This window comes from Sander vitreus, chromosome 7 (assembly GCF_031162955.1).
Source record: "Sander vitreus isolate 19-12246 chromosome 7, sanVit1, whole genome shotgun sequence".
Classification (NCBI taxonomy): domain Eukaryota; kingdom Metazoa; phylum Chordata; class Actinopteri; order Perciformes; family Percidae; genus Sander; species Sander vitreus.
The window spans coordinates 23,424,305-23,452,084 of NC_135861.1; the positions used below are offsets into that span (position 1 = coordinate 23,424,305).

Here is a 27,780-nt window from a genome sequence, read left to right on the forward strand (position 1 = left end):
ACCGCGGTGCTTGCCCTGACGCGGTGGGTGCAGAGTGCCAGCTGGGGCCCCGCGTTGGATTCCACTTAGATTTTGGAGGGTTTGACTGCATGGTGCCATAAGTCTCTGGGAACACACACTTAACACACCACTGACTGAAAGCCTGGTCTCATCCTTCACTTCTCACCCAAGCTACTGCATGTCTAATATTTAGACATGTTCAGCTTTGTGGACTCAAGGACTGTTCTGCTACTTGTAGCATTCCAAGTTGTTTTACTATCCGTGGTCAGATGTCAGGAAGAGGACGACCGTAAGTTGCACAGTTTTTCTTGACTCTTTTCTTTTTACTTGCAAAAAGAAATGCGGATTTTTATTCTGATGATATTACCGACTTCTTGTTCCTTCCCAATCTTCTCTACCTGATGTCTCAGAAGAATAGTGGGAAGTAAATAAAATGCCAGTGTTTTGATGTCAAATGAAGAACAGGAAGAGCACAACTCTTTTTTTTTGCTATGGCCAGCATCACATGCTTTTTACAGTTATGTAGTTGTTGATTGTTTCCAATGATATGAGTGTCATAATGTCAAGCTGGCTACCAATAGTCTTTCCAAATAAGCCAGTCCATTTCTTTCTGTAGGAAAGGTGAGGCTGTCAAGGCACATCTGTGTGGGATGGAGGACCAGGTGAACAAGTGTCTGTTTGTCCTCACCTGGGTCCTGCTGCTCAGCCTTCACTGCTATGTTTGCTCATTCTGTAGTCCTAGTTTTCAGCAGTAAATCTGCTTAACCAGGCTTATTGCTGCCTCAAATGCCTTTGCATTACTTTTTTCTACCATTAGGTTGCAGAAACACTTCTGAACGTCTGAAGATTGATAGACAAATCAGGATTTTCTTGAAAATGATTCTTGATAAGTAAATGGGAGTTTAACTGTTTTTAAGACATGTAAAAATATACGTAAACCTCACCCACATGATTTGGCTGGAGCAGATTCAGGGGGTTTGATGATGTGAAGTGACAGGTTCAGACAGTGCTTGACCCCAGGCTAGCAGGCTCAAAGGGTAGCGAGAAGGGAGGGCACAGCAGGGAGTCAACAGATGATGGAGATATAGTTGTATTTATAGCAAGATGGACTTCACGTTAGTGCTTCTAATTCCCTCTCTTATAGCATTAATCAGCTTTTAGCATTACATGAAGTCATATATTGTAATAACAGAAGTGGTGGTGAAGTAGAAAGCAAATATTTCAGTTGAAAGTAGCCAAACTCATGTCTGATCAGGAACTAAACCTCCTTGTTACATGTTTGGGCTAAGTATCACTTTCACAAATATGCTTAAAAAAACAAATAACAGCAGTTAGTAGGCCCAGCCCTAAGCTATATATACATTAAACAAATCACCCATTCTTAAGTGTTTGCACTGCGCTTGACACAGCTATGGGATCCAGATGGAGAAATTTAGAAGGACCCAGTGTTTACTTAAGGCAGCAGCTTGTCAATTGGACACAGTACTCCTGTTAGAGAGGTTCATTCATACGAGCAGGAGAGCAGGCCTGCAGGTTAAATATACTCAGCCACCGACGCGAAATACCTCAACTAGGGCTTCAGACACAACTGTTAACTGTGGCTCTTGTTGACATTACATTTTATGCTGCTATAAAATTCTCCATACGATAACTTGGAGCATTTTCTTGCCTGCTCAATGAGTTATTTTTAAAACTTGTAAATTATAGTACACAACTACTGATTTGTACAAGTGTATTTTTGGGTCAACCCACCACCTGTTCGTCAGCATCAAAGGAACAAAGCCACTTACTTTCTATTCATTAACATCATGCAATCACACTTGTATGTTTTATCGTGTTATGCTGTTTTTTGAATGTGACTTTTTGTGTACCCTGCATTACTTTACAAAGTGTTCATAGCTGTTATTTGATACAGGATAACTTTTATCTTTCTCCTTCCTCCTTTATTCACTAACCACTCCTCCATCTTACCCCAACAATGCTATTACTCCTCATATTTCCTTGCCGTGCCCCTTGACCCCCTTTCATCCTCTTACTCCCACTACCCTCTTTTTTAACAACATCTGCTTTACCAACCCTCAACACTGTATAAACCACAATACCTTTTCCTATCTAATTCTCTCTTGAACCATCCTCTCTTTCTTCCTTCTCTGTCCACCTGCCACGCGCCCCCTGCTGGCCACCTACAGAGGAGGCAGGTGGCTGCATCCAGGACGGCCAGCAGTATAATGATAAGGATGTGTGGAAGCCCGAGCCGTGTCGTATCTGTGTGTGCGACAGCGGAGCGGTTCTGTGTGATGAGATAATCTGCGAGGAGATCAAAGAATGTGCCAACCCTCTCATCCCATCTGGAGAGTGCTGTCCCATCTGCCCTGCTGATGCCAGTGCCCCCATTGGTTGTAATTTATTTATTCAAATACCCATAAATAAATTACTCTTTTAGCTTGCATTTATCTCACCCTGGCTAACACTTTTGAATGGGGAACTGCCTTAGGATCTAAATAGTCTGCCTGATTGGAGCAGCAGCAGTCACTGATCTCTTGATTTAATTTAATAGTTTTGGCTGTTCTAAAACATTTTTGTTTTATGATTTGGAATAAGTCAATAACGTTAATGATGTTCCCGATTCCAAAGTGGCCCTCTACATGCTTGGTTTGGATGGAGACCATATAAGCCACATTATCAGGATCTCTTATTCCCAATGAAAGCCTATTCCATGAAGAATTGGATGAATCCTGAGATGTGTTGTCTGGTCCTCACCTAAATCTGTAGAGACACCTTCTGCTTTTTTACCTCATGACTAAGATGAAGCCTACATCCACACTGAGCCTCAACTCAATGATTTAATTGACTCATTTGGACGTCTTCTACAAAATGAAGGTGTCTTCAGAGAGGGACCAAAGTTTTCCTCACCTTTTATGAATAAGGCCTCATGCCAAAGGTTCAAGGCCTTGTCAAGAGCAACTGTATTCTTGTGGCGTCCTAAGAGACCTCCTGGTATATGAAAATGACAATGATTTGACTGATTTATCTAACCAAATAGATACAAAGCTGTTAAAAAGACAACATGTACAGGTGTTTTTTTATATTTAAAAAGAGGTTAATTTACCCAAATCACAACATTTGCTGATATCTGAGTTCTTGCTCAGTAGTGGATTGTCCAGGCCATCAGAAATAGAATACGTTTAAGATTACTTAAACATAAATTCATTCCCTCAAATTTGATATAAATATACACAATATACAACATTATCAAAAAGCTTACTGGCACTAGCTGCCATGCTTTATTTAATTAGCTAAGCTTGGCTGGTGCAGCTTGCTTACCTTTTACTTACTTTCACTTTTTTGCTTTAATGATTGGATATAAATACTTCATTCTGATCTCCTAGTCCATGTTTGCTTCTGCTTCATCCCTCTTGGAATCACATTTCACCATTTATATAATCTGGATGGGTTCTTTGCCTCTGGGTCTGGTGAATGGTTTTTGATCACTTCAGCATCGTTAGATTTGCTTGCAGGTCTCCTTTCCTAAGAATCACAAACTAGGATTCAAATCAATCAAGTGTCTGAGTTGTTTATACTTGTACACTTTTAATGTTTTGTTCTTTTTCCTCCCCTTCATACATCCATCTGAACATCAGAAACCATTGGTGCTAAGGTGAGGCAGTAGGTTGACTGATATCCATTCACTCAACAAGTAACAGTATGAAAACATTAAACAATAACATTTTCTTGTAAAATCTGAAGCTTGAAGTAGTTTGTTTCTCAGTAAAGTTGTTTAGCCCATTGATATCACTTCTTTCTGTTATCAATCAGGGCCAGAAAGGGGAACCAGGAGAGATTGCAGATGTAAGTATAAATCCTCTGCAGTGAAGTAATGTCTCATGGCTGTACACAAAACTTCCACTCTAAACTGCTTTAACACAAACTCATTACTTGCCCGAGTGTTCATTTTGCTCAGAGAACAAATTATCAAACAAAACCTTTTCTTCTCTGTTGCTTTTATTTGGAATAAATAATTACAGACTTCTGTTTTCTTATTTGGTACCTTTATATGTCCTTCATTGTGCCCAATCATTTACATAATACTTACCTATACAATACACACATTTCTCAAGTTCTTGGTTTGTTGAATTTGACATTTCTCTCTTGACCTTTCAAGTTATTCTCAAACCCTGAAAAAGTGTAGTATTTTTATGTATTGATTGTCCCACTTGTTATTGAGTTTTAAACATTTTTGATCATTAGAGTGGCAGTTTCTCGCTGGCTAACTACAATGTCCAACAATCCCTCATTGAACTTTCTATTACATTAGGAAAGACCCCACATTCCTTGGACATAATGAACCCTATCAAATCCCCTTAGATCCTATCAGCAACTTTGCTGCAAGTGCACATGTCAGGTGAACAAAGTCAGTCCATTTCCAGAGGTTAAGAGGAGGTGATGTTTTTAATAAAACTTGCCCTGTCAAACTTAATCTTCATCAGATTAGCTTGATGTCCACCTCCTACAAAGCTGGAATGTTCTCTAATTTTAGCTGTTCAGAAACGGGTACAACTGGACACAACATGAAAGATTGGTCTTGTAATAAAGATGTCATTTGCAAAATCTTTTTTGTTCCTTTTGTGCAGGTTGTAGGACCAAAAGGACCACCAGGCCCTATGGTAAATATTATATATTATACATTTTTATTCATTTTACTGAGATAAAAAAGGGGACATTTCTTTGTTTATTATATTAATTCTACACTTATCCAAGTATTGCTTGATGAGGTTGTTTTTTGGTAGATAATAATATGATTCTTGCTCTGAATAGGAGTTTTGTCCATCCTGGGAATCTTACTGAGACAAATAGATTTGTTTTTGCAGGGCCCCCCAGGTGAGCAGGGAGTCCGTGGAGAAGCTGGCGCTAAGGGTGATAAGGTAAGAGACAACACACTGTGTCCAAAAAACACCATCTACTCCACCGATCTATTCAGTATATCATTCAGAAGAAATTGTCTCCTATTAATGTGTGATTTCAGAATCGGTCTAGCAAATATTAGTTTAAGCAACAGTTCTGATCATTCTAATAATTGAACTAACAGAGTTCTGTTTAGTGTGAGATTGCAGTGTTTTAATTACTCGTGTGTAGGAACATCTAAATCTAATCATCATGACACAGATATGAGACTTCTTCTGTAAATGTTTGGTTGTAAAAGGCATTGATGAAAAAAAAACAGATCTGACCTGAAATCTTCTTTAGTACTCCTGATGAACTTAGAGAAAATCACCTTCTCTATTTTTCCCTAGGGAAATGCAGGACCTCGTGGAAGAGATGGTGAGCCTGGCACCCCTGGGAACCCTGGACCCCCTGGCCCACCCGGACCACCAGGACTTGGAGGGGTGAGTCTGAGGGAACTTCTGTAACACATGGCATAAACAGTTTAACAAAACCACCTTTTCTTCCTCAGATTTAAGTCGAAACACCACAGTGTTACTCCCATAACACAATGGTAGGAAGAAGCATTTAAAACAGAGGTCGAAATATATAGAGAGGACTTAATGGTAAATTGTTGATATAAATCACAAGCATTATTTCTGTCTTTAGCATCACTAAACCCATTGTGTTCTCTATTATTGCAAAGTACAGGGTGAATTGAATTGATGAATGAATGAATGTTTGTGCTTCCTTTGAGACTTCACTTCTGATATATTTGTCTTGATCAATAGAGGAAACAGCCCAAAATGAGTCCATAGATTTATTCATTTTTGATTCAAAGAAGAAAGAGGGAAGAATGTGAAGGCACACTACTGTCCTACATGGACTTCAGTATACTTGTATAGTATGCTTTCACAGAATCATGAAGGGTGAAAATAGTGCCTTACTTTAGCAGGCAAATGTATTCTTCCTATTTTCTTTCATGGTAACTGAACTACCATTAAAGTATTTAATTCAGTTAATGTCCTTCACTTGCTGCTGTGTGTAATGACCCACTTAGCCCAAGCAGCTCAGCCAGGATAAATAACCCTAACTGACTCTCAATCGTTTGTCTTTTTTGTGTTTTACAGAATTTTGCTGCTCAGATGGCTGGAGGTTTTGATGAGAAGGCCGGAGGTGCTCAGATGGGTGTGATGCAGGGACCAATGGTACGTAGCGCTGTGTACAGTGAATATATCTTACAGGATGAGTGTATGTGTATGTTTTTGGTATGTAAACAGTTCATCTCTCATAATGACAAAACCTCATTATAACATTTAGCTTGTCTCAGAGTTGCTGCTGAAGTAAAGTGATAAACAATAATCATTGCAATGGTGCCACCTTGTGGTCCAGTAGTTTTACTCCAACACAGAGATTTCAAGCTACCTATTAGATTAATTTGTCACACTATGTAAACTTTCTCTGAATGTCTTGTGTTTCTCTTTCAGGGTCCTATGGGTCCTCGTGGCCCCCCTGGACCTAGTGGAGCTCCTGTAAGTACATTCATTACAGCACTACATCGTTATGTGATTGATCATTACAATCAAACAGCTACTGTACAAACATGTAGAGGAGAATTGTTGGCATAAATGAATACATTCTTTGCATTTTTATTTGTACCTATAGGGACCACAGGGTTTCCAAGGTAGCCCTGGAGAGGCTGGAGAGCCTGGTCCAGCTGTAAGTATTAACATATCCCAGAATGCATCTATGTGTCCAACAGACTGATTTCATACTGTACTGCTCACATTTGCTGTAATGTTTAGGGTTTACCAACTGCACCTACTTCCACAGAAACAGATGCTCATAATAAACAGTGTCACAAACCTATTTAAATAAATACATATCACAATCAATACATCCATAAATATCTATCTATTTATCATATTTAAGTCTATCGCTGTTTGACTTCTCTCACACAGTGAAAATCATTGATACCGTCACCAAATTTAGCCACAAATTTAGTTCAACGGCTGGACAGCGTAAAGGCAGTGTTTGCATTTTGCGGCACGTCTGTAACTGTAACTTTGTAATTATCTTTGGATCAATTAGATAACTGCAACTAAGGGTTAATCTGTGTGTGTTTTCATGACAGGGAGCATTGGGACCTCGTGGACCACCTGGACCTTCTGGAAAACCTGGAAGCGATGTAAGTGTCGAGGCTTCATTATTATTTTATTGTCCACTTTTTCTTATCTTATGAATGTTATTGCTTTCTATTTTTTGTATTACTTTTGGGTATTGTATTTCCATTTTAATTTGCATTGTTGTGTTTGTCTGAGTTGATGTCTTTGCACTCCTGAAATGTTTTTGTTCCTGTTTTAACTAATGTAACTTTGTTTTGTAAAGTGCTGTATAAATAAAGTTTATTATTAGTATTATTATCTTTGTACCCACTGCATATTAAAACATAAGTGCAAAACCTACACAAAGGTCAAAGTAAACCACATTTTTTATAACAGAGTGAAACATTTCATGTTATAATGTTTTCACTTATTCTCTTATGACCCAAGTAACAATGTTACTATTTTACTTTATTGCCCTACTTTTATACTAACATATAAACAACTTTTTTATAAGCTCCCTACCCCCTAAACCAAATGTACCACTAGGGGGCACTCTCTATCTCCTAGCAATACTGGTGAGAATAATGGCTGTGTGCATATCTTCCCTGTACAGTGCAGTACAGTGCAGCTACACCGTATCAAGCAGCTGCTGTACACTGCTTGAAGAAATACTCATTCCACTTCCTGTTTGTTTCTAGGGTGAGGCTGGCAAACCTGGAAAAGCTGGTGAGCGTGGACCTGCAGGGCCTCAGGTGACTAACTTCAGGATTACAGCACATGTCAAAGTCAGGAGAAGAAAATAGAGATGAGGATGAGATTCCTTCATGTAAAAAATGTGGTGGTTTTGTATTTTCAGGGAGCTCGTGGATTCCCTGGAACTCCTGGACTTCCTGGAATCAAAGGACACAGAGTGAGTTCAACCTTCACAGCTAAACAGAAGCAGAAGAATAAATCATGCTCATTGATTACACCTGAAGACTGACTGATGTGTGAGGTCCTGATGAGTCCTATTATGTTTCCCTGTAGGGTCATCCTGGTCTGGATGGAGCTAAGGGAGAAACTGGTGCTGCAGGAGCCAAGGTAAGACCACCACATGTATAATTGTTTGCAATAACATAACCAGATTCTAATTGATTAGCAATTTCTTCAATTGTTTTCTGCTCACTTCTTCTAATTTTTCTGATCTCTGTTCCCATCAGGGTGAGTCTGGTTCTGCAGGAGAGAACGGCGCCCCTGGACCCATGGTGAGTCTCCAGGGCTTTATCTTATCTGTCAAATTAATTCAAACATAAAATAGTAACCATATGGGATGCTAGGGAAAATAAATAATTGTTTTGTAAATTACAGCTATATGTTCCATAATAATCAAGACAAACTGAGCAGTTGTATCTTCTGTCGTAGGGCCCACGTGGTCTGCCTGGTGAGAGGGGGCGTTCTGGAGCTGCTGGAGCTGCAGTGAGTAACAAACTCATGGCTGCTTCAATCTATTGAGCATCGATATATTTTTAGTTTTCTCTACCATGTTTGTAACAACTTTTAAGAAGCATATGTTATGGTCTCTTCATTACACAACTGACTATCCTGTCTTTTTACTCCTCAGGGTGCCCGTGGAAATGATGGCTTGCCCGGTCCCGCTGGTCCACCTGTGAGTATCATAGTTCCCACTTTGCATCCAATTCATTCAATTGATTTTTCTTTTGTAATGTTGTTTAGGGTGTTGGGCCTTTGATAACACAAGCATCAAAGGGATGAGACATGCACCCTAACCTGCAGATCATTGTTCTGTCTACAGGGGCCTGTTGGTCCTGCTGGAGCTCCCGGTTTCCCAGGATCTCCAGGAGCCAAGGTTTGTGCACATCACATTATCATAAACTACTACTTCTTTTGTAGCATACCTTATGTAGTAAAATGAGCAACAACAAAAAAGCCTGGTGATTGTCATTTAACTGCAGCTACAGGTTCTACTTTATCGCTCAGTACTTTTAGACATCTCTTTTTTTATTCAGTCTGGGTTCATGGAATAAAGACACACAAACTCCTGCCTGGTTCTTGTAGGTTCTTGTTTTTCATACACAAATGATCGATTTGAGTATATTCTACAAACTACTCTACAATCTTCTCAAGAAAGACAAATATGCATTAATAGTTATGTCATATTGAACTTAGAATAAAAGTAATTGTCCTTAAATACATATGGGAACATATAAGAACATACAGCACATCTGTGCTATATGAAGGAACACATGTTCCTTTTTTTCTATTTTAATGGTAAATGAATTGTGTCCTGTCAGGGAGAAGCTGGTCCTACTGGAGCCCGTGGATCTGAAGGAGCACAGGGACCCCGCGGAGAGGGCGGTACCCCAGGATCTCCCGGACCTGCCGGAGCATCGGTTCGTTTACCATCACTAATCCCAATCATGCAGATTTTAATTTACTCATACAAGAGTACCATTTTTACACTATGCTTGTTTTCTGTTAATATTTTGTCGACACAATGTGACGCATTGCTTCTTCTTCTGTGTGCGTGTAGGGTAACCCCGGTACTGATGGTATTCCTGGAGCTAAAGGATCTGCTGTAAGTCCTCTCTCTGTAGAGTCCTCAACTACCTTGTGATTCTTTATAATTCATTAAAATTACAGTTTGACTTTATTCTGATATGTTGTTGTTTCTTTCTTCCTTGAAGGGTGCTTCTGGTATTGCTGGTGCTCCTGGATTCCCCGGCCCCCGTGGCCCACCTGGACCACAGGGAGCTACAGGACCTCTGGGGCCAAAGGGACAGTCTGTAAGTCACTTGGGAATAATCTAAAACTCTGTGAAAACCTCAATACTCTGTTTGTGTTATGATTATTCATTGTTGTGACTGTCTTCTTTCTTGCCATACCTAGGGAGACCCTGGTCTTCCTGGATTCAAAGGTGAAGCTGGACCAAAGGGAGAGCTTGTGAGTTGTTTTGACTTGTTTTTCAGTGATTTTTGACCATATATTCCATAACAACTGTAATACATCTTTTAGAATTAGACTACAGAGAAGATTTACTTACATATCTTCATTTTCCCAGGGCCCCGTTGGTCCCCAAGGTGCTCCTGGCCCTGCTGGTGAAGAAGGAAAGAGAGGTGCAAGAGGAGAGCCTGGAACTGCTGGACCACTCGGACCTCCAGGAGAGAGAGTAAGTCATCAGGATGTACAATAACATTGGTAAAAAGTGACATTAGGAAGTAGTTGTTGCTATTGTATGCTCAATCTAATCACATATATCTCTGTGATTCTTTCCAGGGAGCTCCTGGTAACCGTGGTTTCCCAGGTCAGGATGGTCTTGCTGGTGCTAAGGTGGGTCCTGGTTTCAGCTCACTGACACCGTCAACATGTTGATTTAATCTAAGCACTGCAGCACCAGAAAGATGCTGCTTTGGTCATAAAACGAGCTGCCATATTTCTACCAGACTGATATTGAACTGACTGATGTCTTATCTTCTTCAGGGTGCCCCTGGTGACCGTGGTGTTCCTGGTGCTGCTGGGCCCAAAGGTGCTACTGGAGACCCTGGACGCACAGGAGAGTCAGGTCTCCCCGGAGCCAGAGTGAGTCAGAACAGTCAGACAGTGAAATCTCAATCTTAACCTGAAATCTCAAACCCCAAATGTTTAGTGTGGTTGCTTTGATCTGATTGATTTTGTCGAGATTTGTCCCACCTCTTGAATGATGTGTGTGCCTCTCATAGGGTCTTACCGGTCGTCCCGGAGATGCTGGTCCTCAAGGCAAAGTTGGACCCTCTGTGAGTACAATAATAATCCTGAGGTGGTGCTTCCTATCATGCTTATGAAAGGTAACGAGTGTTTCGGTTCTGAACTAATACAAGGCATTTTAAAAGATCACAAGCAAAAAAAATGCTTATTAGTAGCAGTTTGCTTTGTTATGAAATGCTGGCGTCACAAATTGTATACATTTTTATAAACAGCAACATGCACAAAAAGTAAAAATGTACTTTACAAATGTACTTTCATAATTAGAGACTTTGAAATGAAAAAATAGAGCAGTTGACACATTCAAAGTGGCTTCCCAGCCACATTTTAAACAAAACAGTACTTTGAAATATGACAAAACTACAGCACATGTGCTTACGAACACAAGAAACAAACACACAACACTAAAGTTCTGAAATGAAAGCCTTGTATTGAGCCTTTTTTTGTGTGCATCCTAGTATAATAATATTATTATGTGCAAGTTTAGCATATATGATGAGCACACACAAGTTTCAACTCACAAGTTAATATCTGTTATCTCTGGGTTTCAGTGCTGATTTTTTACCTTGTGCCTTTGACAGGGTGCTTCTGGTGAGGACGGTCGCCCAGGCCCACCCGGCCCTCAGGGAGCCCGTGGACAGCCAGGTGTGATGGGATTCCCTGGACCAAAGGGAGCCAATGTGAGTTTTGTTTTTATAAGAGTAGAGTAGGAATACAAGGGGTGTCTTCATACAGCATAATGAAAACCTGATAATATACAGTCTAAATGCATCCATGTCTAGATAAGACAAATAAGTATTCCAGCTTTTTTTGTAGCCAAATATCACTACCAGTAGCACTACTGTTGTTTACCTTGTAGCACTGCAATCGAGAGAGACTTACTACGGATCATTTACTGTGATTTCTCTCCAACAGGGTGAAGCTGGAAAGACAGGAGAGAAAGGTCTTGTGGGTCGCCCTGGTCTGAGAGTGAGTACATTTTCTCCATAAATACTTTACACTCTTACAACTTATATGATGATTGATCATTTCTTTGTCTCCAGATCACTTTTTCATAATTGAAATACTCTCTCTCTGAACAGGGTCTGTCTGGAAAAGATGGTGAGACTGGTGCTGCTGGACCTCCTGGCCCTGCTGTGAGTATTTCAGTGTGATCACATGTTGTGAGATATGTCTTGTGAGATAAGTCTTGGACTGATTGCCTGTGTTTGGTCTATCACAGGGACCTGCTGGAGAGAGAGGAGAGCAAGGACAGCCTGGACCCCCTGGCTTCCAGGTGAGTTTATTTTTCTCATCAAATCCCACATACACCAGTCTGGAAAACAAAACAAAAAAAATCAGTATCATATTAGTATGATTCATTTCCAGTATGAGTTCAAACTTTGGACATGTTAAAGTGTTGGACAGACAATCATTAAGGAAGACAGCAGACTTATAAGTAATTATCTAGATATGATATAACTAATCCTTTTGCTGTTGTTGGACAGGGTCTGCCTGGACCATCTGGTGCCCCAGGAGAGGCTGGAAAACCTGGAGACATGGTGAGCGAGACTTACTAACAAACCTGTTACTTGGGATGTGTTGTATCTGTAGGGCTGGGTACCGAATTCAATACTTTTTAGGCACAGACCGAATTGCCTATAAAGTCTTGAATATCGAAAAATGCCTCGTCATTCCATACCCAATTTCAATACCTAAGGAGTAAATCTCATCAGTCAGTGAGCCAATAAGCATCGGCATGCTTCTACCAATACCTAGAATACCTTACATAAAGAAGGCTTTGTAATTGCTTTTTGTTAAAATGGATTTTATAAAATTGGTATTGAAAAAAGTATCGTTCAGGTACCAGCTTGTATAGTACAACCCACATGCCAAATTATGTTTTTTTAAGTATTCAACCCACTCCTGGAAAGAACAGCATTATGTAGAAATGAAGGGAGTGAAAGAGTAAAAGACAAGCTAAAACAGTCTCTGGTTCAAGACGGTAAAAATAACTTGGTGTATATATATATATATATATATATATATATATATATATATATATATATATATATATATATATAAAAGATATATCCCAGTGCTAATGCTAAGTGTTAATCACCAACTGGTTGCCTTTTCCTACCTGCCTCATTTGTTTTTGTGATTTATGTGAAGTGTAACTGCTGTAACAATGCATTCTAATATCTAAAAACAATATGCCAAGGTAAATATCTTGGTCATCTAAATCTAATCAGTTAAGATTTCTTACTTTTTGTATTTCATTTCTGCACCGCTTTTTCAAATGAATATAACTAAGTTGCTCTGTTGTCATAGAGAGGAAATCAAACTAAAAGCTGAAAATGCAATTTATTTTAAAGTTTGTGAATAAGGACCTCTCTTAAGTACAGTTCTGTAAAAAGCCTCATTGCTCACTGCAGTTTTTTGAGCCCAGATAAGTGACTTTCATTACATTGCAACATTTGCGATTGAAGTTATATTTAGCTATGTGATTGATTGTTTTGGCTTTTTCTACTAGGACTAACAATAAAAACTCAGAAGTTTTACGATACAGAAGTTTAGATAAGTGTAACTTTCAAAAACAGGAATAAAACTGTGTCTTCTCTCTGTGCAGGGTGTTTCTGGAGAGGCTGGAACTCCTGGTGCTGTCGGACCCAGAGTGAGTTTCCATGTTAAAGCTTCATTCATACATTGAGACCTGGATTTTATCATTTTGGTACAACATTTGACCCAACAAGCACTCCTCTGAGTTATTGCTACCATTCCTTGTTTCTCCTGTTGATTCTGTTTCTTTATCTCCTAACAGGGTGAACGTGGTTTCCCTGGTGAGCGGGGTGGTGCTGGAGCTCAGGGTCTTCAGGGACCTCGTGGACTTCCTGGAACACCTGGAACAGATGGACCCAAGGTTAGTGTATGACTTTGATACCATTTTTATGTTTAGAATCAAATTGGCGCTCTGAGGCGTTTCTGATTCCAGAAGAACGTATCAAAAAATTTGTTCAAGGTGGACTTCCATACCATGCCTGGCTGATTTCCTGGAGTCTCTGCTGGTTGCCTGGCAACCTCACAGTGAGACAGGGCTCCAGGAAGTTGCTGCGCCCGGCCAACACATATAGTAGTCCAGCATGCCAATTTTCTTTTTCCAAGGATGGCTAAGTCATGACCCGCCCTACTCTGCCTCTGATTGGCTAGTACTTGTTGCCTTTGTTGGTTGGGTTGGTTAGGTTTAGGCAAGAGGAGTGACATTGGTTAGGGGTTAGGGTTAGAATATCAGGGTAAGCCAATCAAAGGCAGAGTAGGGCAGGTGATACCTTCACCATCCTTGGAAAAAAAATATGGCATCCGGCACATAACCCCCTGTAAAACGCAATGTGTTGTTTTAACACTTTGGATTTTGTAGGGATTAAACAAACAAAATATAGCATGTTAATTAGTGAGCTTTAGAGGTTCTGGTAGGTCCATTTTGTTACCTTTGTTTTGCCAGGCTAGTTGTTTCCCCCTGTTTCCAGTCTTTATGCTAAGCTAAGCTAACTGGCTGGCTGTAGCTTTATATTTTACCGTACAGACATAAAAGTGGTATTAACCTTCTCAACTAATTTTCGGCAAGAGAACAATAAGCGTATTTCCCAAAACATCAAACTACTCCTTAAAATGAATTAAGAAAAAGTAATGAGAACCTATCTGTTTTATTCATTCCTTGGTGGACATGATGGACATGAACCTGCAGCTTTGGTCAAGTTCTCATTTTTTGAGAAATTATGAGGAATTTTAGATTAATAATGAAATTTAAATAATATATATTTTCAATAAATATTTATAAAATATTCTTTTTCAGGAAAAAGAGGACCAGCATATTAACACCATGGAAATAAAATGACAGAAGAACAGACATTCCAATTCAAATCACCATAGCAGGATGGTCAGAGCATTGCCATCGCAAAGAACCGTGACTGTTGTAGCAGGCTAACTCATTCTATTCCTATGGTCAATGCACAGGGCTGAGCACACGGCAAATTTTCTTTGGAAATAGTCAAATGACCACTGCAAACAGTTCAATGTCCGTTCTACTCTGATGCTATTTCTAGGGTCCCCACTCAGGTTCAATTAGTTCATAGGAAACTAGTAGACATGAGAGAATTGTACTGACAAGTTATCTCCTAATTCTAATTCAGGGAGCCATTGGACCAGCTGGTGCTGCTGGACCCCAGGGACCCCCCGGCCTGCAGGGTATGCCCGGAGAGAGAGGAAATGGTGGCATCCCAGGACCCAAGGGAGACAGAGTGAGTAGCGGATTCTTTTGTCAAAATGGATTTTTATTTTAATATTATGGATTATTTCACGAGTTAAATAGTACATATGATCAGTCGTGGAAGAAGTATTCAGATTATTTACTTAAGTAAAAATACTAAAAGTCCTGTATTGAAAATGTTACTTAAGGAAAAGTATGTAAGTATCATCGGGAAAATGTACTTAAAGTATTAAAAGTAAAAGTACTTAATGCAGAAAAATCCTCACGTTTTAGAAACTGGAAACGATCCAAACAGTTGTGTGTTTAAAGGTCTAATTATTTCAGCTCTACTTGTAGGCCGTTATATTGTTGGGTAGTTTAATTTTTAATAAAACATCATATATTTATAAACTACACATGTATTGTGTGGAAAAATCTTAATGTGTAAAGTAACTAGTGACTAAAGCTGTCAGATTAATGTAGTGGAGTACAAAGTAGAATATTTCTCTCTGAAATGTAGTCGAGTAGAAGTAGAAAGTGGCTTGAAAAGAAAAGACTCAAGTAAAGTATGAGTATCTTAAGTACTTAAGTATTAAGAGTAAATGAACTTAGTTACATTCCACCACTGCATATAAAAGAGCACTTGTAATGACCAGAGGCCTTGTAGTTTCCTGTGTGATTAACATGCGTCTTTCTTCTTTGTCCAACAGGGTGACAACGGACAGAAAGGACCTGAGGGAGCTCCTGGAAAGGATGGTGGTAGAGTGAGTTCAAAACAAATCCTTGGTCTCAGATTAAATCTTGTGTCATCACAAAAAAAAATTCAATCCCACCCAAACTTTATTCTCTATAACCTGTACCCATTCTGTTTTCTTCCCTCAGGGTTTGACTGGTCCCATTGGTCCTCCTGGCCCATCTGGACCCAACGGCGCCAAGGTGAGAATAACAGGGTTAGCTGAAAAGTTATCAATTGAGATGAATTGTTTTTGTTGGTTGGTTGGTTTGACTGGTTTTCTCCTATCCAGGGTGAGACTGGACCCACTGGCCAAACTGGTGCTGCTGGTGCTCGTGGTGCTCCTGTAAGTACCTCTTTTTGTGTGTATACACCACAAGTTGATCAGCTGGTGTGTTTGTCCAGGGCTTGAAATAATGAAGCTTCTTCTGTTAAAAAAATACTTTCCTCCAAAATGTCCCATGTATACGTTGGTAGAAACACTGGTGCAAAGAGCATTATGTGTTGCGTCTTTTCTAATCAAGTCTCAAATTGTATAGCATCCTTAACCTGGACAGAGTATAATGCTGCTGCTCACACATTCATTACATAACAATAACATAAAAGAGGGGATCACTAAGCTGAACTTTGACAGTGTAGAGACTTTTGATTGGAGACATTGCTTCCCTCTGAAAGTGTCCCTTTATATTTTTGATCTACAGTAAAAAGAGAGGTCTTTCAGTTTGGCTTTAGAAAAACTGACTTCTATAGTAAGAGATTAAAATGAGGAATTGTATAGGACTTGACTGTGTTGATGCTTAAAATCAGACAAAGATTGGAGCTGCTGCTGTCATGCCACTTGCTGCACTTGTATTGCAGCAAGAGTTACATGGTTGTGAATATTTAGGGAGAATAGGATGATGACTGGATTGCACAATACTTCATTTCTGGCTGGGTCTTTCTTTTTTTTATTATTATTATTATTATTATTATTGGTTTTTCAAAATTAAAAACAGACATACATAGCCTATAAAATGTATCACACATCAAAATATCACAGCAAACTACATCTAAGACAGGATAAGAACAGGAACAAGACAATGACAGAGGTAGAACATTATACTGTATATAGCACATATTCTACATGATATATATGTACCGAATAGTACATCATATTAAATAAAATAAATATTACCACAAAATATACATGTCATAAAGTACATCACATTATATTCTTTTTTTTAAATGTTTTTAATTAATTGGAAAAGGTAGAACTCTTGTGGCTGGGTTGTTCTTGGGAGATGCACACATTTTTGTTTAATTATGTATCACATTATCCTATTTATCAATTTTTCATTTAATTTCCCCCTCTGTAATTACCTATTAATATTTAATATTTTTATATATGTTTAAACGTGTTCTCCTTATTCTAAATGAACAAAAACCAATGAACAGTGTCAAAGAAGACATTTCTAAATAAAAAAATAACTGATAATAAAAACAGCATCAATACCTTCCCCCCGAGCTGGCCCTGACCAGCATTATCTTGTGTCCCCCTGCAGGGTGACCGCGGGGAGGGTGGTCCTCCTGGGCCGGCTGGCTTCGCTGGACCTCCTGTAAGTAAAGTCACCACAGTGCCTTTTGTTCAAATGAAATAACTGCAAAATGAAATGTATTTATTATAATAATATTACCATTCGGTTTAAAACATATCCAGGGTGCAGATGGTCAGCCTGGTGCCAAGGGAGAGCTTGGTGAGACTGGACAGAAGGGAGAAGCTGGTTCTTCTGGACCTCAGGGACCATCTGGGGCTCCTGGACCTGTGGTGGGTACTTTTATTCTTATCATATATATATATATATATATATATATATATACACATATATAAAAGTACACACTATATATAAAACACTATATAAAAGTCCTGGAACCAGGTCTATATATCTTAGGTCACATTTCTTGATCTTTAGAGTGCTTTAAAGTCACTGTAGTGTAACATCAACATGATTAATTGTTGTTCCTCTTTTTCAGGGTCCTACTGGTGTGACTGGACCTAAAGGAGCACGTGGTGCTCAGGGAGCTCCTGTAAGTAACTCCTATTTTTACTCAATCTTGTGAATAATCCATCGCACAATACTTCTGCTGAAAGCAGATACAGACTACGCATTGCAATACATAGACAGTTCAGAGTCCTGGGCCTTGATTGATTGAGTCTCTCACTCCTTAATTAATCTATTGACTTGACTTGATTTAGGAGTTAAGATAAGGAGTGTAGTGATGAGCCAATTTGACAGACAATTAATCTGCAAATATTTTGACAACACATAATTTTTCAAGCAAAATATCAAACATTCACTCATTCTCTAGTTCCAACTTCTCAGTTGTGAGGACTTTCTGTTTTTCTTTATCTTATGCAACATTAAAAATCAGATATTTTTGGGTATTGGACTCTTGGCCGGACAAAACAAGCCATTTGAAGGCGTCAACTTGGGCTTTAGGAAATTGTAGCTGGCGTTTTTCACAATTTTCAGAATAGAGAGAAAATAATCAGCAGATTAACTGATGATGCAAATAATCATCAGGTGGGTGCAGCCCTAGAGGAATCTATAAACACAACATCAAGGGTAGCTAAGTTGGATATAATACATACAGTAAATCATATTGTCGTCAATTATGTTGACATTAAAATGATTCCGTTTTGATCAACTTAAACAATATTGATAGAGCTAGCCTTATGCTGAAGTGAGCTCCAAACGCAAGGTGCAGGGATGGCTCTGATTGAAGTCACATGGCATGTATTTGTATGACCTAATATCACATACTGTCCAATGTGTCATTGGGCTACACCGGCACACAGCAACAACAGCAATTTCTGACATCATCCATTCAATAAGATAAAGAAAAACTCCTACCCTAGCACCTAACGGACAAATGATGATGATATCATATAAATACATAGGAGGAGAACTGTTCAATCAGGTCTAGCCATTATTGACAGCACAATAGACCCTTTTCAACATTAGCAGGGGCTCCATTTTATTCAGGTGTCTCAGTAAGCCGTGACAGTGTGACAGTGTGCCAGCGTGCACAATACCAGGACCCTGGAACCAAATCAGCTAAATGGAATTCAGCCACTATTCATTTTTATTTATTTACAATGCATCTCCTACTATGATATGTCAACATGCTATTCTTTAAATTGGTATTCTGCATATTCACAAAAGCATAAAGGTTATACATTATGTATTTACTTTGGTGTACTCACATACAGAGATATAAGGCCTTAGATGGGACCACTGTTGGCTAATACTAGTCATCATGTACTGTAAGATGATGATTTATGTTTGCTAAATCCTACCTGGTAATCTCATACCATCTTTAGTTGTTGATGAGAGTGATAGATATATCAGGTCAACAGGAGCCATGTTATGTTGTCTACAGTGTTTTGTAGTTGATTCTCATTGCAAAAGTAAATTGTGTTAAGTCATTTAAAATATTTAATGAGATAAGAATTAGGGTAATTGGTCATGTTGTGCTTTGATGTGTATTTCCCTATTAAGACTCATGCATTTTCTGACTGCGGATTGTAGACTGTATTTTAGTTATAGGTAAATCAATTTCAGCATAAGTTCAGTTTTCGAGAATCCATCATTGCTTGTGGATACTTTTTTGTTGATTTACTTCTTTTTATTTTTGTGGTCATGTCCATGGTATAAACTGCTTTTCACTCGCTATGAGCCTCATGATCATTGGATAGCTGACCAATGGGAGTGTAGCCTCCAGAAGTGCATGTTGAAGTTGGACATGGTAGTCCACATGACTCAGAGCCCTTTACATCCTGCAATATTTTTAACAAGCTGCCACTGCAATACTTACTGAACTTTTTCTCTTTTGCAGGGTGCTACTGGTTTCCCTGGTGCTGCTGGCAGAGTTGGATCTCCTGGCCCTAATGTGAGGGTTTTCTCAATTCAACACATTCCCAGAAGGGAAATAGATTTACTGAGTCAATCTAAAATGATTTGTGTACATGTTTGGGTCTATTTCTGCTCTTACCCACTGAGATTCTCTTTCTGCCCATCACAGGGTAACCCTGGCCCTGTTGGCCCTGCTGGTTCTGCTGGAAAAGAGGGACCAAAGGGTGCTCGTGGTGATGCTGGCCCCCCAGGAAGACAGGGAGACGCTGGGCTTCGTGGAGCTCCTGGCGCACAAGGAGAGAAGGGAGAGCCTGGAGAGGATGGACCCCCTGTGAGTTTGATTTTGCACCTCACAAGAACCCATACGTACCTGAGACAACATCGAGGCTCAATCACCTGCTTCAGCCTGATATTCACTAATAAACATAATGAAAGCTGCACCTTACTGACATGAGAAAATGGTGTGTACCGTTGTCTTTCCTGACTCCGTAGGGTGCTGATGGGCCTTCAGGTCCCCAGGGTCTGGGCGGATCTCGTGGTATTGTTGGTTTGCCTGGTCAGCGTGGAGAGAGAGGCTTCGCTGGTCTGCCTGGACCTTCTGTACGTGCTTTCGTCAATATGTTTTTTTAGCTTCCATGTAAGCTGTGTGATAGTGTGATGACGGCCACATCCTTATGATTTACAAAATCTTTTTGACATTTGGTTGCCTCTTAACATTTTCTTTTACAAATTTACTTAATTATGAGAGATTGGCCTTTATCTTAAGTTAATCCAAGTTTCCCTCACATGTGAGGCATATCCTCGTTACTTATCTTTGAATTTTCACTCCGATTGATTCTACTGCTTAGCCAATAGACACAAAATACTGATCCGTTGAAAGTCAGAAGATTATTCTGTCTGCCTTTTGATGTCAAAGGAGCTACTGAAATCTAATAATTATATTTCCTCTGTGTTCAGGGAGAGCCTGGTAAACAAGGAGCTTCTGGTTCCCCTGGCGACCGCGGACCTCCTGGACCTGTGGGACCCCCTGGACTTACTGGACCTGCTGGAGAGACTGGAAGAGAGGTCAGACATGTTACAAATCACCACGCCAGGGCATCTGTTGTGCATCACTTCATGGCCTGCCACATTTACAATCTACTCAGGAAATAATACTGTGATCTTGATCCATCAAATCAGATGCCTGCCATAACCTTAACCCACAACCTAAAATATGTTTCTGTATTTTAGGGTACCCCTGGATCAGATGGACCTCCTGGTAGAGATGGAGCTACTGGAGTCAAGGTGAGAGACTCACATAAAACTCTACAGTCCAGCAAATTACACAATTTGACAAAAGTCTTCTAGATCTGCTAGTTTGCAGGAACTGTTACCCTGAGTCATCACCTTGTGTCCTCCTGTAGGGAGAGCGCGGTAACACCGGTCCCGCTGGCGCCCCTGGAGCTCCTGGTTCCCCTGGTGCCCCTGGACCTGTCGGACCCCTCGGCAAGCAGGGAGACAGAGGAGAGAGTGTAAGTAACACAACATACTGTAGGGGCCACAGGCAAAGGCACAGTACCATGTGCTGATTCATATATATATATATATATATATATATATTTATATTAACACAAGCAAGCACCCACACTATTGCTTCTTTCTTTAGGGTGCTCAAGGACCTGCAGGACCCTCAGGCCCCGCTGGAGCTAGAGGAATGGCTGTGAGTATCATCATCTCTAACAGCAACAATATCATTATCGTTTTTTTTCATTCGATTTAGGTAATTAGAAGTGCTACACATATGCAGTCACGCATTTTAATACATGTTAAACCTTTAGGGACCCCAAGGGCCACGTGGAGACAAGGGAGAGTCTGGTGAGACTGGAGAGAGGGGACAGAAGGGTCACCGCGGTTTCACTGGTCTGCAGGGTCTTCCTGGACCTCCTGTAAGTGATCCAAATCGAACAGTTCATCCCTGCAGTACCACTTTGTCTCTTACTTCCCTTCCTCTGTCTGCCCTACCATCTAATCTGCTATTGTCCTTGTCCTCTAACAGGGTTCCGCTGGAGATGCTGGAGCTGCCGGACCTGCCGGACCAAGCGGACCTAAGGTGAGAAAAACTGAGCAAAAGCAAAAAAGCCAAAGAGACGAAACGAAAACTCTTATTACATTTCCATCCTGCAGCTTTAACACCCGAGATATGCCATGGTAATGAAGGGCACAGGTTAGTCTCTTTGTAATTCTCAAATCACCTGATGAAGACAGGGAAAGGAGAGGCCATGTGCTTTAATTACCCACCGCTGTGATAAGATGGGCAGCTCAGGCATTTTGTAATTACTCTCTGTGAGTGAACGAGGCAGACGGACAGGATGGACCGTGATTTGTGAAACCACTCCTGCTGAGATCAGAAATGGACTTCAATATCTATTCTAGATTAGCTAAGCATAGTGCCTGATAAGGAAAACGAGGAAAAATGTCACCATACAAATAATCTTCATGCATAATAAGGCAAAGGCTCTGGAGGTGATTGGGGTAATCACTCGCACTTTTGAATTGCTTAATCAGATTTTTTTTTCTTTTTCTTATTCAGACTGCATGGTGGATCTAAAAAAAAAACACCAGCACTGCTTTACTCTTTGAATAGAAAGACAGAAGTTTAGAAGTAACATTTCAGATTAACACAGACATTTTAGCATCCTCTAGCTTTTACTTTAACACTCTCACTGTTTCTGAAGGGACCATCTGGACCATCCGGACCTGCTGGCAAAGACGGATCAAATGGACAGCCTGGCCCCATTGGACCCCCTGGACCTCGTGGACGTTCTGGAGAAAGTGGTCCTGCTGTACGTAACACGTCCTAAAAATAAAATAAAATATAATCCACAACTACCACAAGCCTACATACTGGGATTTTTCAGCGCGGTTTCACTACACCTGATTGTACCTGAATGCCCCCCCCCCTGATCCGTTTCCCTGCTTTTGCCTCTCATTCAGGGTCCTCCTGGTAACGCCGGACCCCCTGGCCCTCCTGGTCCTCCTGGCCCCGGCATCGACATGTCTGCCTTCGCAGGTCTGGGTCAGACTGAGAAGTCCCCTGATCCTCTCAGGTACATGAGGGCCGATGAGGCCTCCAGCTCCCTGAGGCAGCACGATGTGGAGGTCGATTCCACACTTAAGTCCCTCAACAGCCAGATTGAGACCCTGCGTAGCCCTGACGGCAGCCAGAAGAACCCTGCTCGCACCTGCAGAGACCTGAAACTGTGCCACCCTGAGTGGAAGAGCGGTAAGTCGGCTGGGGCGTGGGGCAAAATCAAAGGGGGTAAAATATCTATATTATAACAACTATACTATAACATTACACATTCAAAGTGCTGCTTTCAGTTTCAGATCACAGAGGTAGATGCAGCTTTACTAATGGTGAATTGAATACTCAGATGTATTTTGTTCAGTGATACTGAAATAAGGATGGCTGCAGCAATGTGAGAGAGAGACAGAATCAGACTTTCTTTATACCTTTTCCTATCTAAAGATATAGTGCACAGTTTCTGTCGCCCTAATGAGGAATTAAGTAATGACAACAACACTGTCGGCGCGTCCACGTGATACAGCCTTACGTGATCACACACACTGACACCCACCCCTCCTCCACGCAGTTGCTAGTAGCCAAGGACAGGAAGATTAAAAAAACATGGTGGACTCTTCAGAAGAGGTCATTATCTTCACTTGAGTTTCTGCGCGGGAAAGTAACCAAACGACAATCTTCTGAACATAGCGATACTGAGAAATACAGAGAGTTGTGTGGAGCTGATAGTCTTAATTAGCTTTGTAGCAACTCATTTGGCAATGGTTTGAATGTAACGGACGTTCATTAATATCAAAAAGTTACACACTAAAGCTTTAATGATTGGGTGTGTAAAAGTGTCCCTGCTTGAATAAGGTCATACTGAAGGTAATGTTTCTTGGTACCAAGGACAGCAGGCAGAAAACTTGACCTAGAAATACGACTACATGCTTTTTTAGGTCTGATCTCCCCCCAAAAAGGGTAGATACAATGATGCTTTCAGATTTCTGCTTATTCCTGCTATAGTCTATCTACAGTATATTAAGTGGCACTCCTTCAAGATACATACTGTATATGATTTGGTCTTTGGGTACGAGCCATTCAACAGACTTACCACCTTCTTTTCTTCTTTTTTTTTGAATAAAAACACACGCCACTCCTTATTAACCCATGTTTCTCATCTCTCCAGGTAACTACTGGGTTGATCCCAACATTGGCAGCACAGCCGATGCCATCAAGGTCTTCTGTAACATGGAGACAGGAGAAACCTGCGTCAACCCCAGCATCGCCGAGGTACCAAAGAAGAACTGGTGGACCAGCAAAAGCAATGACCGCAAACACGTCTGGTTCGGAGAGACCATGAATGGAGGATTCCACGTGAGTGCATTTTTACAATACAACACTTAAGATCACTTATTTGTCTAGAAACTGATTTCAAAGTAAGATTAAACAATCCTAAACATGAAAGCTACTCATGAATGTCCCCTTGACCTGTCTTCTGGTCGTACAGTTTAACTACGCCGAGGACGGCCCTGTTGCAAACGCTGCCGTTATCCAGCTGACCTTCTTGAGGCTTCTGTCCACTGAGGCGTCCCAGAACCTCACTTACCACTGCAAGAACAGCATTGCCTACATGGACCAGGCCACAGGCAACCTGAAGAAGGCTTTGAAGCTGCAGGGCTCCAACGATGTGGAGATCCGTGCAGAGGGCACCAGTCGCTTCACATACAACGTGTTGGAGGATGGCTGCAAGGTGAGGGCGGACTGCTGCAAAACACAACCAGAAATAAATAATCCCTCTTCAATTGAATCCATGTACGACTGTCATTGTATCATGAGACTGCTGTTAACACATTTCTCTACTCTCACCCAACAGAAACATACAGACCGGTGGGGCAAGACTGTCTTTGAGTACAAAACACAGAAAACCTCCCGTCTGCCAATCGTGGACATTGCTCCCATGGACATCGGAGGAGCGGATCAGGAGTTTGGAGTGGAAGTAGGCGCAGTCTGCTTCTTGTAAAGTGGAATATCACAATGGCCCCCCAAAAAACACAGGAAATAAATAAACTCAACCATGAACCATTACACACACACTTCCACAATAAAGAAGACTGGAAATTATAAAAGAAAATTGATACTTTTTCTCTCACAACGAAGTGCTCTCCAAGTTGTACTCCCTGGATGTTAGCACTTAAGGGCACCGGCAATATCTGTACACCACACCAGCATTCTCTGTCAACCCGCTTCCTGAGATCCAGTCATGTTTCCCATGGCCCACTGTTGACGGGAATGAGTCAGAGCCAGGAGGAAGAGGGACCAAGCGAACAAGTTATGGAGAACAGAAACATGACTTGATGTCACTTATTTATTGTCTAACCTGAATGGGCAGAGTTGAGGTAGGACTGGACGGGTTTACTTTGTAAGTAAGACAAGCCCCCTTTCCACTACAGAACAGCCGCACAGCCTCTGTCCCAGTCCTACTCCACCTCCCTCCCTGTTTCCCTCCTGACACACAAATACAGCATTTTGAATCAGTGTAGACCAAAATAAATATCCTCAGTAAAATCAAATCCAGGTGCTCCAGGCCTGTCCATCGTGAGCAGGAGTCAAACCTTTACTGTGTATTATAAATCCTTGGTTCTATTGTTGTAAAAGTCTGTGTTTATAAACAACCAGATGGTTTTATATATATTTCCACATTATGTGCGTACATGTGTCTATATGCACACCAACACTTTTTGGAAAGAGAGGTTACATTTGGGATGTATGTTTCAATGTCCTGTACCCCTTGACTGCCCATCAACTAAAAATATTTTTGAAAGAATTTGAGGGAAATTTGTTTTGCTTTTTTTTTATTGTAGCCATCCAGATTGTTTAAAGCTACCTCACGCTGAAAAACAAAGTGAAAATGTTGAGTTTAAATCTGAGCTGACCAAAAAATAGCTTTCAGGTGGATATGGGGCTGAATGGCCATCTTTGCTTTGGGTTGCTCTCTCTTCAGAAGGTGCTATGAGTTCTGTAATTCAGTCCCCCCCCTCCCCCAACCCTAATTCCCACTAGCCTCACACCACACACTCACACTCCACCCTGGAGGAGGGGTGCAGTCGGGTAAAGACAGGGGAGACGGGCTACTCGGAAAGCCTCCCTTGGAGCCCAAAAAGCTAAACGCAGGACTCCGAGGACGGTCGCTCAAAAACAACCAGGGTGGGTTGTCTGTGTGTGTGTGAGGGCGTGTACATTTTTTTAATTAATTTTATTATGATCATTTTTGTTTTTATTTTGTTACACTTCTAATTGATGTAAATTGGAAAATAAAAGGAAAACCGAATTAAGAATGAAGTTGATTTTTAATTGAGTTTTGAATAAAAACAGAAATGGCGTGGGGACGTATTTCTTCTTTCAGCAGAACCATTCATGTGTGCTTAGATGTTTTTGTTGTTGTTGTACTTGTATTTCATGAGGTCAGTTACTCTTGACTGTGAGTGCATAGTCTGTGTGTGTGAGTGTGTGAAAGTGTAAGACTGTGATGCAAGTGTGTATTTTCATGAGAGAATCTCATCACAACAGGAACAAAAGTACTGTATTAGTTCTGCGGTGTCAGGGTGGTGCTGGGCGTAGATGGCTTTTTCTGAACTAAGAGGCATAAATAAAGATTTTTTTTTTTTGACTGAAATCAAGCATTTTGTAGAGTAATGATGCCTCTGAATTGCTGCGTCTTGTACTGTGGCCAGCTTCCTCTCCGGTCTGTCCTGAGAAAATAAAAGCTTGACTTAAGCCTTCAAAGTGATATATTCTTCTATATTCTCCAAACGTACATTTGCAGATAAAAATTATGCCTGACAAAAATATGCTACTTATTCGGTTTGTGATGACACAAAAATCAATGGCAGTTATAATTAGGAATGGAAGAAAAAATATTAGATGAAAGCTGCAGGCAGTACTGGTGTAATGCCGGTTGATGCAGCTGTGGATTTCCTAACCATCTCACCCTGCACGCACAAGTAAGACATTATTTCCTGGGTGGAGTGTGTTGCACACTGGAAATGATGTATTGCCAATTTTGTAACACTTCCTCTGTCCATTATAGAACACAAACACAAAGATTGTCATTGCTCGGGCTTTAACTTCTGGATATTCGGCAGCGTTGCCACAACGGACCAAATGGCTTCGCTCGCATCTTTCTCCACCTACAACTTTGTTGTTCTTGAAAAGGAAAAAACAGACTAGATATCCAAGTGTTTATCCTGGAAATTGTAGCAGCCAAATGAAATAACTTACAATGTCAGTCTTTTATTCCATTAGCATTAGCATCGCTAGCGTTAGCCTTAGCCAACTCCTTCACCACTAATGGAGCGAGCTGGAAAATCAAACTTTTTCCAAACCCCATGGGGAGGAGGGCCACAACATCATGGCCACCAACACAACTCAGCAAAGACTGTTCTTGCTCGGGCTTTAACTTCTGGATATTCGGCAGCGTTGCTGCCACAACGGACCGAATGGCTTCGCTCGCATCTTTCTAGTGCACGTCCTCAACGTCATTGTTCTCAGCCACTCCCTCTGTTCGCTGATTGGACCGCCAAATATTTGGCCGGAGAAAACCCAAGACTATACCGCAAACCCAGACGGTGTACTGAAGGAAAATGAAAATTGAGCGGAAGTACGTAGGAGGGCGGAGCCAGGCAGCCCACAACATGTAAATTTCATGTAAATCGAGTCATCTTTGTCACATAAGACTGTTGTCAGTAGGTGGAGCTATGACTATGACTCAATATGGGCGTGTACATGTCTTCAAGCCTGGACTCCAGCATGTGAAATTTGGGGCAGATTGGACTATGTAAAGTCAAGTTACAACAGAATCCTGTTTTATGGCAAAACATGCAAATTGCCCGGCTTGCCACAGCAACAACTTTCCACAAAAACTTTGCAATTTGGCATCTTGAAAGTCTTGACATGCTGCTGACCCAATTTAAGAAGTATCTGTTGAGTCTTTGGGAGGAATTTAAAAAACGTTCCATACCCGTAAAGGGCCTAAAATGACGTGTTGTCACATGACCTATGACATCATAGTTAAAGCCAGCGACTATTCCTTCGCAATTAAGGGTCCCATTAGTTGGAAGATTATA

General features: G+C 40.7%; 1 protein-coding gene across 2 annotated transcripts; it reads left to right on the top strand.

Annotated features, from left to right (window-relative positions):
* LOC144521123 (uncharacterized) lies at positions 1 to 26,324 on the top strand. 2 transcript variants are annotated; one of them, XM_078255454.1, is made up of 54 exons: positions 1 to 289; positions 2,190 to 2,396; positions 3,642 to 3,658; positions 3,817 to 3,849; positions 4,632 to 4,664; positions 4,869 to 4,922; positions 5,292 to 5,384; positions 6,051 to 6,128; positions 6,408 to 6,452; positions 6,586 to 6,639; positions 7,055 to 7,108; positions 7,724 to 7,777; positions 7,882 to 7,935; positions 8,052 to 8,105; positions 8,225 to 8,269; positions 8,427 to 8,480; positions 8,626 to 8,670; positions 8,818 to 8,871; positions 9,317 to 9,415; positions 9,556 to 9,600; positions 9,710 to 9,808; positions 9,912 to 9,965; positions 10,084 to 10,191; positions 10,299 to 10,352; positions 10,503 to 10,601; positions 10,742 to 10,795; positions 11,345 to 11,443; positions 11,679 to 11,732; positions 11,846 to 11,899; positions 11,986 to 12,039; positions 12,251 to 12,304; positions 13,375 to 13,419; positions 13,567 to 13,665; positions 14,933 to 15,040; positions 15,699 to 15,752; positions 15,871 to 15,924; positions 16,014 to 16,067; positions 17,263 to 17,316; positions 17,418 to 17,525; positions 17,732 to 17,785; positions 19,598 to 19,651; positions 19,784 to 19,945; positions 20,107 to 20,214; positions 20,572 to 20,679; positions 20,845 to 20,898; positions 21,018 to 21,125; positions 21,260 to 21,313; positions 21,432 to 21,539; positions 21,650 to 21,703; positions 22,329 to 22,436; positions 22,588 to 22,876; positions 23,844 to 24,031; positions 24,165 to 24,407; positions 24,531 to 26,324. In XM_078255454.1, the coding sequence occupies exons 1-54, from the start codon at positions 196 to 198 to the stop codon at positions 24,675 to 24,677; spliced, it is 4,464 nt and encodes a 1,487-aa protein (XP_078111580.1). In that variant the 5' UTR covers positions 1 to 195; the 3' UTR covers positions 24,678 to 26,324. The 2 variants fall into 2 exon arrangements, with proteins under 2 accessions (XP_078111580.1, XP_078111579.1); XM_078255453.1 differs by lacking the exon at positions 2,190 to 2,396.
* Positions 26,325 to 27,780: the final 1,456 nt, after the last annotated feature.